This window comes from Apodemus sylvaticus, chromosome 22, assembly GCF_947179515.1.
Source record: "Apodemus sylvaticus chromosome 22, mApoSyl1.1, whole genome shotgun sequence".
NCBI lineage: Eukaryota > Metazoa > Chordata > Mammalia > Rodentia > Muridae > Apodemus > Apodemus sylvaticus.
This window is the reverse complement of record NC_067493.1, coordinates 12234207-12249808: the sequence shown is the minus strand read 5'-3', so window position 1 is coordinate 12249808 and position 15602 is coordinate 12234207. Positions and strand designations below refer to the sequence as shown.

Here is a 15602-nt window from a genome sequence, read left to right as displayed (position 1 = left end):
GAAAAGACAAAGACCTGGTAGAGTTTACAGAGGTCTGGGCTGGTGCTTTCCCAAGGAACATTAATGATCATGTTGCAGCTGGCTGGGGTCAAGGGCTGTAGTAGGTTTGGTAGGGCTAGGTCCCGGGTAACTTGTTTTTTTGTTTGTTTGTTTGTTTTGTTTTGTTTTGTTTCTAGTTTTGTTAATTATTCCTGTAGTAGTTTTTTTTTTTATTGCTTTACTTTAGTTGCTTAGTGTTTCAATTATTGTGCAGTAAAGGGACTTTCCCCCAATCTGTTTGGTATTTTGCATGCTTTTACATTAACTCTGGCTATATATTTATAATAACTCTGGCTATTCTTACACAGGCACCTTCTTTAGTTTAGGAAATTTTCATTTAGGATTTTATTGGAAATGTTTTCTAGACATTTATGCTGATTGATCTTCTTCACTCTCACCCTCACCTTCTCCTTCTGAGGTGTTCCCTGTGGGTGTGCAGCTTGAATGCTTCTTTGTGTCCTGCTCTGAGCTCTGCTGTTGTGTCCTGTGAGGGGACCTCAGGGAAATGCTGAAATCAAGACATGGTGAGTACAGGATATCTGCCCACAATGGGGAGGAACATGCAGCTGAGCTGTATGCACTGGGGTGGTGGGTCCTCTATGGGGTTGGATCAGAAGCATCAGTCAGATGTGACTTCCTGTGAGGTTTCTAGTGGTGCTACTTACTTCATAGTTCAGGCCATGATCTCTGAATAATTTCAGTATCATGGCTGATTGTATTTCTGTCCAAAACATCTGGACCAGTTGCTTTTTTGTAGCAGCATGGGTGGTTTCTATGACTATGCATCACCTGTGTCCAAACCTTTTTGTCTTTTATAATATACATTAAGAAGGCAGGAATAGGCCTGGAGAGATGTCTCAGAGGTTAACAGCTCTGGCTGTTCCAACACAGGTCAGGAGTTCAATTCTTAGCAACAACATGGTGGCTCATAACCATAGGAAATGGAATCTTTTGCCCTCTTCTGCTCTGCAGGAATACATGCAGAGAGAATATTGTATAAGTAATGAATTAATAGTATAATGTTCTCTAGCTCCATTCATTTGTCTAAGAATTTCATGAATTCATTGTTTCTAGTGGCTGAATAGTACTCCATTGTGTAGATATACCACATTTTTTGCATCCCCTCTTCTGTTGAGGGATACCTGGGTTCTTTCCAGCTTTTGGTAATTATAAATCGGTCTGCTATGAACATAGTGGAACATGTATCCTTATTACATTCTGGAGAATCTTCTGGGTATATGCCCACGAGTGGTATAGCATTATCTTCTGGAAATGAAGTGTCCAGTTTTTGGAGGAACCGCCAGACTGATTTCCAGAGTGGTCGTACCAATTTGCAACCCCACCAGCAGTAAAGGAGTGTTCCTCTTTCTCCACATCCTCTCCAACACCTGCTGTCTCCTGAATTTTTAATCTTAGCCATTCTGACTGGTGTAAGGTGAAATCTCAGGGTTGTTTGGATTTGCATTTCCCTAATGACTAATGAACTTGAACATTTTTTAAGCTGCTTCTCCACCATCTGAAATTCTTCAGGTGAAAATTCTTTGTTTAACTCTGTACCCCATTTTTAATAGGGTTATTTGGTTTTCTGGGGTCTAACTTCTTGAGTTCTTCATATATATTGGATATTAGCCCTCTATCTGATGTAAGGTTGGTGAAGATCTTTTCCCAATTTATTGGTTACCAATTTGTCCTTTTGATGGTGTCCTTTGCCTTACAGAAACTTTGTAATTTTATGAGGTCCCATTTGTCAATTCTTGATCTTAGAGCATAAGCTATTGGTGTTCTGTTCAGGAACTTCCCCATGTACCGATGTCCTCAAGGGTCTTCCCCAGTTTCAATCACAATAGATGGAGAAACCAAGACATTCCATGACAAAACCAAATTTACACACCTTCTTTAGTTTGGGAAAGTTTTCATTTATGGTTTCCTTTGAAATATTTTCTAGACCTTTATGCCGACTGATCGTCTTATTCTTCTTCTTGTTCTTCTTCCTCCTCCTTCTCTTCTTCTTCCTCCTCCTCCTCGTCCTTCTCCTCTTCCTCCTCCTCGTCTTCTTCCTCCTCCTCCTCCTCCTCCTCCTCCTCCTCCTCGTCCTTCTCTTCCTCCTCTTCTTCTTCTTCTTTCTACTTGTCTAACATGTCCTGAGAAGTGACTTATTTTCCTGGATGATATTCCTTATCTTTCTATGCTGGTGTCTAGGCGTCAGTGTTTGTGGTGAGTATAGGTCTAAGTACTGGTTTCTCAGTTTGTCTGGTTTGGCTTAGTGTTTATTCCTGGGTTATTTTTTGCTGTCTAGATTTTCAGAGAGTGTTGACTGAGTGATGCCCTTTTGCTGTCCTGTTTGGTATTTATATTCAAGAGGGAATGCTAGCTAATTTTGAAAGCTAGGAGAAGAGGTGGGCAATAAGAGATAATCTTAGCAAACCACAATGAGAAATAATCAGGAAAGAGGTGAATCAGCCAACATTTCAACATTTCAGAGCTACAGTTATTTGAAGGATACTCTGTTGAGGGTGTGCTCTCATCAGAATTGCTGGTTGCTATGTCTGTGTGAGATAGTGTTTAAGATTGTTGTGGGAAGGCTCTTCCACTGAGGGTGACAATATTCATAAGCAAGTGGGCCTGGGCTGGATGAGAGAGCTACCTGAGCATGGGACACTGACCAAGCAGGAGAGCAAGCCAGGAAACAATGTTGCCCATGCTTTTAACTTCAGTTTGTAGCTTCAGTTTCTACTCTAAGCTCCCAAAGTGATGAACTATGACATGACTGAAGAATCATTCACAGCAAATGATTATTACTTGAGATGTTTTTGCTCAGAGGATTCCATCTCAGCAGCAGAGTAACAACTTAGTGCAACAACCAGATAAAAAGAAAATGCACAAAAGAATTATCAACATGGGATTTTGCTACTAGACAGAATCTGTGTTCTCTTTTGAAAGAATGTGGAGATTATCAGAAATTGAGATGGCAAAATTTCTAGAAAGCTGTTCATGGATCTTAATCAGTTGTTCTCATAGGACTTAGGAGAATGGAGTGTTGACAGAACACAGACAGAGGAAATTGAAATCATAGCATTTCAGAGGAAAATAGACAGTGTAAATTTTAGTGAGAGGCCGTTTGTGTGAAATTTTGGCAAAAAAATCTCTTCTCCTTTGCTTACCCCCCGAAGTATTGAGTGGAGTAAAATTTAAAAATACTCATCTTCCTTCTATATTTTTGTTCTATTTATATGTATTTGTTCATTTTCCCCACTTATTTATCACTTATTTATTTAATTTAAATTGCACGTTCTTCCATGTTTCCTTTCCACCTTACAGAGCCCTTCATTTGTAACTCCGTATCCATCAAACATGACACTTCAAGTCTCTGCATGTTTAGGCATATGTCTCTTACTGAGATAAGAATAGGAAGTCAAGGTTGGGGAACAGTTTTGACAGACAGTACCCAGCATAAAAAAATATCTCCCACTCCATTTGTTGGGGGAAGCACATGAAGACTAAGTAGCTCACATACTACATATATGGTAGGGGACTCAGTCCATCCTGAGCATGCTCTTTAGATGGTGACTCAGTCTCTGAGAGTCTCGTAGTGTCCATGTTAGTTGAGACTGTGGGTCTTTTTTTGAACTTCCTGTTCCTTCAGGTCTCTCAGTCCTTTCCCCAATGCTTCTAAAAGACTCCGTGAGCTCTGTCCTATGTTAGACTGTGGGTGTCTGCATCTGCTTCAGTCACATGCTGGATGGAGACTATCAGAGGACAATTATGCTAAGCTACTCTCTGGAAGTATAACAAAGTATATCCTCAGTAATATCAGGGATTGGTGCTTGCCCACGGGATGTGTCACCAGTTGGGCCTGGTATAATTTGGCCATTCCCTCAGTCTCTGCTCCATCTTTTTGCCTGCATTTCTTTTAGACAGTATAAATTTTGGGTGGAAATGTTATTGGTTCTGTTTGTGTCCTTAACTCTCCACAGGGGGGACTGTGTGGCTGCAGGATGTGGCCTCCACAGGGTCCATATCTCACTACTATGCCTCTCAGCTAAGATCACCTCCATAGACTCCTGGTTTCCCTCCCATTCCTGGTCTGTAGTACATCCTAAAGGTGCCTACAACCCTCTCCCCTGACAGCTGCAGATTTCAATTCATTTCCCTCACCCTCTGACCCTTTCTTTTCTCTCACCACACCTGCTCCTTTCCTCTCTTCCCCTTTCTTAACTACTTGCCCTTCCAATTACCTGTCATTCATCTACGTTCTATGACTGTTTTATTTTCACTTCTGAGTGAGATTCAGCCATGGTCATTTTAGCCTTCCTTGTTCTTTTTAAAGATTTATTTATTAATTATATATAAGCACACTGTAGCTGTCTTCAGATACAGCAGAAGAGGGTTTCAAATTTACTTATGGGAGGTTGTGAGCCACCATGTGCTTGCTGGGATTTGAACTCAGGACCTTCATGAGAGCAGTTAGTGCTCTTACCAGCTGAGCTATCTATTCAGCTCCTTTGCCTTCCTTCTTGTTTAGTTTCTTCATGGCCAAGAAATGTAGTGTGGATATCCTCTACATTATGGTTATTTTCCATTTGTAAGTGAGTACATTCATCTATGTCCTTCTGGCTATGGGACACCTAACTCTGGATGATAGTATCTAGACGTCTCCATTTGCCTGGGAAATTCCTAATGTCCTTGTTTTTATAGACTAAATATTATTCCATTTTGTAAGTGATCCACCGATTCTGTATACAAATTTTGGTTGAGGGACATCTTGATGTTTTTCGGTTTCTAGCTGTTATAAATAAAACAGATATGAACTTAGTGGAGCACATGCTCTAGTGGGTAGATGCCCTAAGTGTACACTAAGTGTAACACTTCCTCCTGATAAATCTTTAATTAACGGAAGGAGTAGGTAAAGTGTTTCCTAGTTCCAAAAAGGAACTTTGAATAAAACCTGCTGCAACTATGATCCAAGTGAGGCAGAGTCCATCAACTAAGAAGCGAAACTTAGGAGGATCATTCATATGGTGCTGCTTCTGAAAATTGATAGATTAATAATTTAAGGTCATGGATTCTTCCTCTTTGGTTTCAGTTTGGGTTGAGTTAATCTTTTGGCAGAGTCAGAGCCCCAGGGAAGACTCTCTGAGAGTTCATTGCAGTGAAGTTATGAGAATGATGCTTGAGTAGCATTTTGTGACCACAACTTGGTTAGATGCCTGAGGCATTGAGAAATCTCCTATGGAGAGATGCATACAGGGAGAGGAAGTACCCAATCTGAGAAATGTATGAGAAGTTACAGGAATAGGGCCATCTAAGCCTTTAGAAAGTGAGGTCCAATGTGTCTCAGACAAAGCAATAGGATTTGATGTTTACCACACTCTGTTTCTTGCCTGGTCTAATAGTCTCTCTACCTATGTGCACATCCCTATATATTGAAATGGGAAGGAGTATTCTGTGCCATTGTAAGTTAGAAAGATATAACTTGCAGTCTGATATTACAAGATGTGACTTTCAAGATTTTGCCTTGAGTGTCAAAAGAGACTTTAGACATCTGAACAGTGTAGGAGCTCCTACAAACTATTGGCATCACTGTAGACTGAATGCATTTTTATCACAGGATTAGCATGAGACTGTTGTGTCAAGGTTCAGGATGCAGTTGATTGAATCAAAACTTTCTAGATAAGATGATGTTTTGGGCCACTTGTCTGTCCTGTCTGATTCTCTTTGTGGTGCTTGTGGAAGATCATGTAGGAGGAGCCTTTCCAGAAAGCTTTTGGAGAAGAGGAGAGTGTTAATAGACTGAAAATTTTTATTTTTATTTTTCTCTTTTATTTTTGTTTCTCCAATAATTTATTCATTTATTATCACCCTGAACACTGTCACTATGATAGGTCCCTTGCTATCACAGAGTCTCCTTTGTTTCTTTTTGAGAAGTTTTTTGGCCCCCAGGTATCCCCCCAAAATGGTGCATCTAGTCTCTTATGAGGTAAATGCATCCTCCCCCACTGAGTCCAGATGTGGCAGCCCAGTTAGGAGAACAGAGCCCAAAGATAGTCCCCTGGCAGCTATAGGGAAAGCTGCTTCGGTTGTTGAATGACCTTCATGAAGAGTGAGCTGAGTATCTGCTTCTAAAGTGCCAGGGGCCTTAGTCCAGCCTGTGTATTGTATCTGGTTTGTGGCTCAGTCTCTGAGTGTCCACAAGGGTCCTTGTTAGTTGAGTCTGTTGTTCTTCCTATGGAGTATCTATCTTCTTCAGAAATTTTAATCTTCCCCCCAACTCCTCCATAAGAGTCCCCAAGGCCCATGCAAGGTTTGACTCTGGATCTCTGCAGCTTTTTTTTCAGTCAGACTGTGTGGAGCCTCTCAGTGGACTCAAGGCTTCCTTGTGGGAGCAAAACAGAGTAACTTTAATTATGTCATGGAATGGAGTTTGTCCATAGGATGGCACTCATGTTGGGCAAATTTTCATTGCCTGTTTCCTCAGTCACTGTTCGAGATTTATCCATTTCTTTTAGAGGGGGAACATTGTGTTCATTGTATTTCAGGAAGGGGAAACCTGGAAAGGAGAAAATATTTGAAATGAAAATAAGGACAATAGCCAATAAAAAAAATCATTTTAAAATTAGTTAAATTATGGGTGGTGGTGGCACACGCCTTTAATCCCAGCAGTTGGGAGGCAGAGGCAGGCAGATTTCTGAATTCAAGGCCAGCCTGGTCTACAGAGTGAGTTCCAGGGCAGTCAGGACTACACAGAGAAACCCTCTCTTGGGAAAAAAATTTAAAAATTCTGTCTCGAAAAATAAAACAACAAAAACAACAACAAAAGAACAACAACGACAAAAAAGTTGTATAGTCTCCCACTGTGTACAGATAATATCATCCTCTGTCCTCTACAACATATGTTCCTGGGGCCATGCACCAGCCCATGTGTGCTCTTCAGTTGATGGCTTTGTCTCTCTGAGCTCCCAGGGGTCTGGGTTACTAGATACTGATGGTCTTCTTAAGGGATTGGCATCCCCTACAGCTCCTTCCATCCTTCCCCTAACTCTCCATAGGGATCCATGACCCGAGTCCAATGGTTGGCTGTGAGTATCTGCATCTGTGTCAGTCAGTCGCTGGTGTTGCCTCTCAGAGGACAGCCACGCTAGGCTCATGTCTGCAAGTACATTATTGTTATTATTTTATTTATTTTAATGATTTTATTACTAATATTATTTTTATCATGTATTGATTGATTTTACCACATTTATTATTTTTATTATTTTTTGATTGATTGATTTTACTATTTTTAATATTAATTTAGTGATTGGATTTATTATTTTTTATTTTTTTGTTTTTTATTTTTTGTTATTTTTATTTATTTATTGTTGATTTTATTATTTTATTCATCTTATTGATTTTATTACTTTTATTATCTTTATTGTTAATTGATTGACCAATTTTATTAGTTTTATTATTTTATTATTTATTGATTGATTGATTTTATTATTTTATTTTTCCATCTCAAATGGCTGTCACCCAGTGTAATCTGCCCCCTGTGGCAGAACTATGGTTTCCTCAATTAGAAAATGGGGGTATCAGGCACACCAGGCCTTATTGTTGGTTGTGACTCTGTAATGACAATGTGAGCAGCTTGTTACAGACCTATTTTTTTGCTATGTGTATGTTCACACTGGCTGGTTGTGCATCACAGTTGACCTCATGATGGTTTGGAGACAGATTTCTAAACAAACCTGGTGAACAAACACGTGAATCCCAGCCTCCTAGTCTCTAACCACCCTGCTTAGCACACTATTCATCCGTGGGGCGTGTTTAAGGCCGTCCTCCACCCGCTAAATGCTACTTACTGTCACTATTCCTAAGCTTGGTAAGTCCTTTACATCACAAATTCTACTCTTGTACATCTCAGTTTAATATGGCAGTGCTCCCCAGTATATGAGAGGCCTTTTAATTGCTCTCCAAAATTAATTGCACGTGGATCTTACTTGTAAGTGGTCAATGCTGAGGGCAGAACTTGTAGAAAATTCCAGAGAAACCAGCGCTGTCAAAGTTTGGCATCCTGCTCATGACATTTCTTCAACAAGCCCCTTGTCCAAGTATTTTGAGCAGATTCAGCCCTGATAGTGAAGTTATTCAGAGCTCACGGCCTGATCTAGCAAGGCAGGAGCACCACAAGGGACCTCACAGGTGCAAACATCTGGCTACACCTGGCCGACGCTTCCCATGCAGCTCTAGGGAGGACCAGCCACCACTGCTCCCACTGCTCATATGTCTGCTCCTCCTTACTATGAGCAGTGACTCTGTGCTCAACATGTCTCAAAAACGGAGCTTACTATAGACATTTACATGAATAAATTATGAAATTCAAAGCTAAATGGAACTAGGAAAAGGCCCAGTGCTAGGATTATTTTCCATGTAAATCTCCAATTTTATCAAAATTTTCTAATTCTCTCTTTATTTAATTTAGAAATATTTTTATTTCTATCATTTTAGAAGCATCCCTTTCCTTGTAAATCTTCAACTTTCTCACTTTTTTCTATGTATTTCTTCAATTTTATCAGGAATATATTCCATGAAAATCTTCCCTTTCATCCCAAATTTTTCTATGTACTTGGTCATTCAGTAAAAATAAAATTATCTACATTTTTTAACATTATTTTCCAACAAATTCTTCAATTTTAACACATTTCTCAATATATTACTTTAATTTTCTCAGAAATGTGTTACATGTAAGCACTCAATTTTATCAGAAAATGATTCTAGTTTATTTTTCAATCATTTTAGGAATTTTTATGTCTACTGTTTATCTGTATTATTTTTCAATTAAAACCTTCACTATTTCAAGTTCTACTTCATTTTTTTCACAAATATTTTCAGTGAAAGTTTCTACTACCTTTTTCAATTAGTTTAGAAATAGTTTATATGTCTAATATTTTATCTGTATTATCTTTTCTGATATCTTCAATTATAATACATTTCCTGTATATTACTTCAATTGTATTAGAAATATTTTCCATCAAAATCTTCAATTTTATCAAAACTTTTTTCTAGGTTCTTGGACAATGTTCTAGGTATATTTTCTATGTTTACTATTTTACTATTGTTATTTTCCAATTAATTCTTCAATTTGAACACACATATCTTCAATATCACTACAGATATTAGTTAAGGTAAACTTTAATTTTATCAGAAAATATTTCTATTTAATTTTTCAATTATTTAGAGATGTTTTTATGTACACAAAATTATCTGAATAATTTCCAGTGAAAATCTTCAATTTAACACTACTTTTCTATACATTGTTTCAATTATATCAGAAAAAATTTCTTTGAAAATCATGAATTTTATGAGAAAATGTTTCTAGGTGCTTGATTTAGTAAAGATGATTTATCTTTTACCATTATTATTTTCCAACAGACTCTTCAGTTTTAACACTTTATTTTTCAAATTTTTCCTAAAAATGAGTTTGCCTACACAGTTAGTTTTCTTTGTCAACTTTTTATGTGTATTTATTTTCAATGCCAAACCTTAATTTTAAATAAATTTTCTGTATATTTCTTGAATTTTATTAGAAGTATTTTCCATGAAAGCCATCAATTTGATTAGAATTTTTTTACATGGTTTGTCAAGCAGTTTTGATGTGTTATCTATGTGTCCACTTTCATGTGTATTATTTTACAACAAATTCTTCAATTTTAACACACATATTTATATATTTCTTCAAATTCAGTGAAAATGTCACATTGGCATCACTGTCAGTTACTCAAAGACTGCTGGCCCTGCCCCTGATGTCACGCCAACACCGCTCCTCGCCCATCTATCTCAGCCCCTGGCATATGCCATGTTGGATTCCATGACTGTCACCCAGCAACCACTGGCCGCGCCCCCTGACGTCACCCTTGCCCTGCCCCCGCCTCTTTACCTTGCATCTCAGCCCCTGGCAGGCGCCATGTTAGTGTCCCTGTCCATCACCCAGCAACCTCTGGCACCACCCCTGATGTCACCGCAGTGCCCGCCCTGCATCCAGCCTGCTGGAATGTTGTCATTTCCTGTCTTTAATTTTTATGAATGAAAGTGGGCTGGGAGTTTGAATGTGCGCGTTGGTCGGAGGTCTGGCAGAGGCGGGAAGGAGGTGAGTGCTCCCATTTAGCAACTGCTGGGATTGCTGAGCTTCCCGGGCTCTGAGCAGTCAGGCCTGGAATTGTGGAACGGGACCGCATGTGCATTTAGATGAAGATAGTGCTCCAAGCTGCAGGTGTCAGTGAGTTCTGGAGTAACTCTGCGCTATCCTCCTGTCGTCTCTGCAGATGCGGTCTGTGAGTTTGGAGAGGCCTGGCATTATGCTGGCTTCCCGCTCTGGAAAGTTTGCAGGGGAACAGAGTGCAAACCTTCTGGGCAGGGACAGTGGCCCGGAAAGGCACAGGCTTCCCGCTATGGAAAGTTTACACTGGGGCGGGGTGCAAACCTCTCTGTGCTCCAGGCAGGGACAGTGGCTGGGAAAGATTTAGGCTTCCCGCTCTGGAAAGTTTGCAGTGGGGTGGAGTGCAAACCCTCTCTGTGCTCCTCCAGGCAGGGACAGTGGCCTCCTAGCACAACCCTCCTGTGGGAACAGAAGCCAAGCCTGGCTGCCATGGATCGCTGGGCTATGCGCCCAGCCCTGGCTTCTGACTGTGAGCTGGTGAGACAGGTAGGGAATTCACAGGCCAATAAACTGCATCTAGTTCCTTAATGACACAGGCTGGGCTGAGAAAAGACAAAGATCTGGTAGACTTTACAGAGGTCTGGGCTGGTGCTTTCCCAAGGAACATTAATGATCAAGTTGCAGCTGGCTGGGGTCAAGGGCTGTAGGTTGGGAGGGGCTAGGACCCAGGGTAACTTGGGTTTTTTTTGTTTGTTTGTTTTTTGTTTTTTGTTTTCAGTTTTGTTAATTATTTCTGTAGTAGGTTTTTTTTTTTTTTTTTTTTTTTTTTTTTTTTTTTTTATTGCTTTACTTTTGATGCTTAGTGTTTCAATTATTGTGCAGTAAAGGGACTTTTCCCCAATCTCTTTGGTATTTTGCATGCTTTTACATTAACTCTGGCTATATATTTATAATAACTCTGGCTATTCTTACACAGGCACCTTCTTTAGTTTAGGAAATTTTCATTTAGGATTTTATTGGAAATGTTTTCTAGACATTTATGCTGATTGATCTTCTTCACTCTCACCCTCACCTTCTCCTTCTGAGGTGTTCCCTGTGGGTGTGCAGCTTGAATGCTTCTCTGTGTCCTGCTCTGAGCTCTGCTGTTGTGTGCTGTGAGGGGACCTCAGGGAAACACTGAAATCAAGACATGGTGAGTACAGGATATCTGCCCACAATGGGGAAGAATATGCAGCTGAGCTGTGTGCACTGGGGTGGTGGGTCCTCTATGGGGTTGGATCAGAAGCATCAGCCAGATGTAACTTCCTGTGAGGTTTCTAGTGGTTCTTCTTACTTGCAATTTCAGGCCATGACCTCGGAATAACTTCAGTATCATGGCTGATCGTAATTCTGTCCAGAACATCTGGATAGAATTACATGCTTTCTAGTAGAAGCATGTGTGGTTTCTGTGACTATGCAGCACCTGTGTCCAAACCATTTTCTTTTTTATAATATACACTAATAAGGCAGGAATAGGACTGGAGAAATGGCTCAGAGGTTAAGAGCTCTGGCTATACTTACACAGGTCATGAGTTCAATTCTTAGCAACCACATAGTGGCTCATAACTATGTGTAATGGGACCTGGTGCCCTCTCCTGGCCTGAAGTAATACATTCAGGGAGAACATTGTAGAAGTAAGGAATTAATTCCTTAAAAAATGAAGATTGATATGAATCTAATAGTTCTGATTTCATACATTACTAGTTTTTATTTTGTTTAGTTTCTTACTTTTTTCTGCTGTAGTTTTTTTTTATTTCTTTAACTTGTATGTTTAGTGTTTTGATTGTTATGCGGCAAATGAAGGACCTCTTTCCCATTGTTTTTCTACTTTTTGATGCTTCCAATTCATTAACAGGCATCTTCTTTAGTTTAAGAAAGTTTTCATTCATGATTTCATTTGAAATATTAAATATTTTCTAGACCTTTATGTTGATTCTTCTTCTTCTTCTTCTTCTTCTTCTTCTTCTTCTTCTTCTTCTTCTTCTTCTTCTTCTTCTTCTTCTTCTTCTTCTTCTTCCTTGTTATTCACCTTCTCCTTCTTCTTTTCATCTGCTCCTCCTCCTTCCCCTTTTCCTTCTCTGACATGTCCTGAGAAAATAAACTAAATAAAACATGGAAGAGATCTGCTGCAAAAGAGGATGTATGTGGTAAGGAAAGAGAGTGAGAACCTGAGGTTGGTGATTTATTTTCCTGGCCAGTATTCATTATTATCCTATGCTGGTGTTTGGGCAGCTGCATTCATGGTGATTATGGCTCTAGGTACTGGTTTCTCAGGGTATCTTTTTTGGGTAGGAGTTTACTCCTGGCTTATAGTTTGCTGTCTAGATTTTTAGAAAATGTTGGGTGACTGTTGCCCCTTTTTCTGACCTGTTTGGTGGGTATGTTGAAGAGGAAATGCTGACTAATGTTAAAAGATTCGAGAGGAGGTGGGCAGTAAGAGATACTCTTAGCAAACCACAAGGATCCATAGTCAGGAGAGAGGAGAAGCTGCCATCATTTCTACATTTCAGAGCTACAGTCATCTGAAGGAGCCTCAGTTGTGGATGTGTCCTCATCAAACTGGCAGTTGCTATGTCTGTGAGTGATAGTGTTGATGATTATGAGTGTGACAATATTCATAAGCAAGTGGGCCTAGGATGGATGAGATGACTTCCTGAGCATGCCACATGGACCTATCTGAAGAACAAGCCAAGAGATGATGTTTGTCCTTGCTTTTGCCTACTGTTTGTAGCTTCTGTTCTATTCTCAGCTCCCAAAGTGGTGAACTGATATCTGCCAGAACCATTAACAGCAACGATTTATTATGAGATTTATTATTGTTTTTATGAGATGCTTTTTGCTTCAGGATTCTACCACAGCAAGATAGTTGCAAGTTAGAACACCACCAACAACAACAAAAAATGGTATCAATAGATGATTTTGCTGCTGGACAGAGTCTAGGTTCTGTTTTGAGGGATATGGAAATTATTAGAAATTGAGATGGCAAAAGTCATAGAAAGCTGTTCATGGAGTTTAATCAGTTGTTCTTATAGGATTGTGAGTTTGGAGTGTTGACAATATGCAACCAGAGGAAATCGAGATCATAACATTTGAGTGAAAAATAGACTCTGAAATTTTTAGAGAGAGGTCATTCGTATGATATTTTGGACAAGAATCTTTTCTCCTTGGTTTACACCCTGAAATATTGAGTGGGGTAAAATTTGAAATGAATGTGCTGGTTTCTATATTTTCATTCTAATGTGTGTGTTTGTTCATTTTCCCACTTATTTATTATTTATTTATTTTATTTAAATTCGAACTGCTACCATCTCTTCACTCCACTTTACACATTCCTTCATTCCTAACTCCTTTTATCTCTCTAAGGAGCTCGGGGACCATGGGAGTATCTACCAACCTTGGCATTTCACATTTCTGGATGGTTAGGATTATCTCTCTTACTGAGGTCAGACAAGGCAACCAAGTTAGATGAACAGTTTGGACAGACATTCAAGAGCATAAGGGACATCCCCTATACTTGATTTTAGTTAAAAGGCCGAGAAGCCATTAGATATATCTCCTGCTCCATTTGTTGGTGGAAACACATGAAGACTGAGTAGCTCATGAATTACATATATTGTGGGGACCTTAGTCCATTCTGTGTATGTTTCTTGGTTGGTGGCTCAGTCTCTGAGTGCCTCCTAGTGTCTGGGTTAGTTGACATTGAGGTTCCTCCTATGGACTTCCTATTCCTTTGGAGACCCTCAGTCCTTTCCCCCAAAAGACCACCTGGACTCTGTCAAATGTTAGGTTGTGGGTGTCTACATCTACATCTGATTCTGTCAGGTGCTGGATGGACACTCTCAGAGGACAAGTATGCTAAACTACTCTCTTTAAGTATAAGAAAGTATTTCCTCAGTAATGTCAGGGATTGTTGCTTAACCATGGGATGGTTCTCAATTTGGGCAGGCTATTGTTAGGACATTCCTTCATTCTGTGCTCCATCTTTTTGCCTGCATTTCTTGTAGACAGGACAAGTTTTGGGTGGAAAGGTTTTTGGTTTGGTTGGTATAACTAAATGCATTGGGGGCACAGCCTGGCTGCAGAATCTGGCCCTCTTCAGTGTCCATAACACACTGCTATACATCTCAGCTACAATCAACCCCATAGACTCCCTGTTGCCCTCCCTTTCGTGGTCTGTGGCACATTCTAAAGATGCCTAAATTCTTAGACCCCTAACAGCTGCAGACTTCAATTAATTTTCCTCACCCTATGGCCCTTCCTTTCTCCTCACCACAACTTTTTGTTACTTCCCCTTCCCCTTTCTTAACTACATGCCTTTCCAGTTCTTTCTCTTTCATCTGCCTCCTATGACTATTTTATTTCTACTTCTGAGTGAGATTCAACCATGCTCATTTTAGACTTCCTTCTTTTTAAAGATTTATTTATTTTATATATATGAACACTCTTAGCTGTCTTCAGACACACCAGAAGAGGGTGTCAGATCTCATTACTTGTGGTTGTTAGCCATAATGTGCTTGCTGGTATTTGACCTAAAGTCTTTCCAGAGAGCAGTCAGTGCTCTTAGCTGCTGAGTCATCTATCCAGCCCCTTAGCCTTCCTTCTTGTTTAGTTTCTTCAGGGCCAAGAAATGCAGCAGGGATATCCAGTACAATATGGCTATTATTCATTTGTATGTGAGTACATATATGCATGTCCTTTGGGTTCTTGGATACCTCACTTAGAATGATGGTATCTAGACATATCGATGTGCCTGCAAAATTCATGTTGTCGTTGTTTTTACAGGCTAAATATAATTCCATTTTGTAAATGATCCATATATTCTGTATCCATATTTTGGTTGAGGTACATCTTAATTTTTTTTTTTTTTTACTTTTAAGCTGTTATAAATGAAACAGATATGAACTTAGTGCAGCACATACCCTTGTGGATAGATGGTTAAGAACATATCCTAAGTGTAACACTTCCTCCAGCTAAGTCTTAAATTCATAAAAGGAGTAGGCAATGTGTTTCCTAGTTGCAAGAAGGAACTTTTAATAAAACCTGCTGCAAATGTGGTTTAAGTGAGGCAAAGTCCATCAACTTAGAAGTCAAACTTGAGAGGATCATTCATATGGTATGTCTTCTGAAAACTGATAGATAATAAATTTCAAGATTATGGATTATTCCTATATGGTTTCAGTTTGGCACTATTACACCATTCTTTTGTACAGTCAGCACCCCAGGGAAGTTCATTGCAGTGAAATTATGAGGATGATGCTTGAGTTGCATTTTGCGACCACAACTTGTTGAGATAACTAAGGTATTGGTAAATCTGCCACAGAAAGATGTATACAAGGAAAGGAAGTAGCCAAAATGTTAAAAGATGTGACTTTCAAGATTTTGCCTTGAGTGT

At 39.5% G+C, this 15602-nt stretch overlaps 1 protein-coding gene across 25 annotated transcripts in view; it reads left to right on the top strand.

Annotated features, from left to right (window-relative positions):
- The window catches only part of LOC127673330 (zinc finger protein 431-like), a 269940-nt gene that overhangs the window by 248693 nt on the left and 5645 nt on the right, over positions 1 to 15602 (top strand). For 5 of the 25 annotated variants that reach the window (XM_052168980.1, XM_052168977.1, XM_052168976.1 and 2 more), the window contains exons 2-4: positions 7086 to 7192; positions 9761 to 10717; positions 11205 to 11363. The exons of 5 other annotated variants lie outside the window; for them this stretch is intronic. In XM_052168980.1, coding sequence (XP_052024940.1) covers positions 11361 to 11363 — 3 coding nt within the window. In that variant the 5' untranslated portion in view covers positions 7086 to 7192; positions 9761 to 10717; positions 11205 to 11360. Of the gene's footprint in view, positions 1 to 404; positions 564 to 7085; positions 7193 to 9760; positions 10718 to 11204; positions 11364 to 15602 lie in introns of all 25 variants that reach the window. 15 more of the 25 variants (XM_052168963.1, XM_052168969.1, XM_052168965.1 and 12 more) reach the window with 13 other exon arrangements.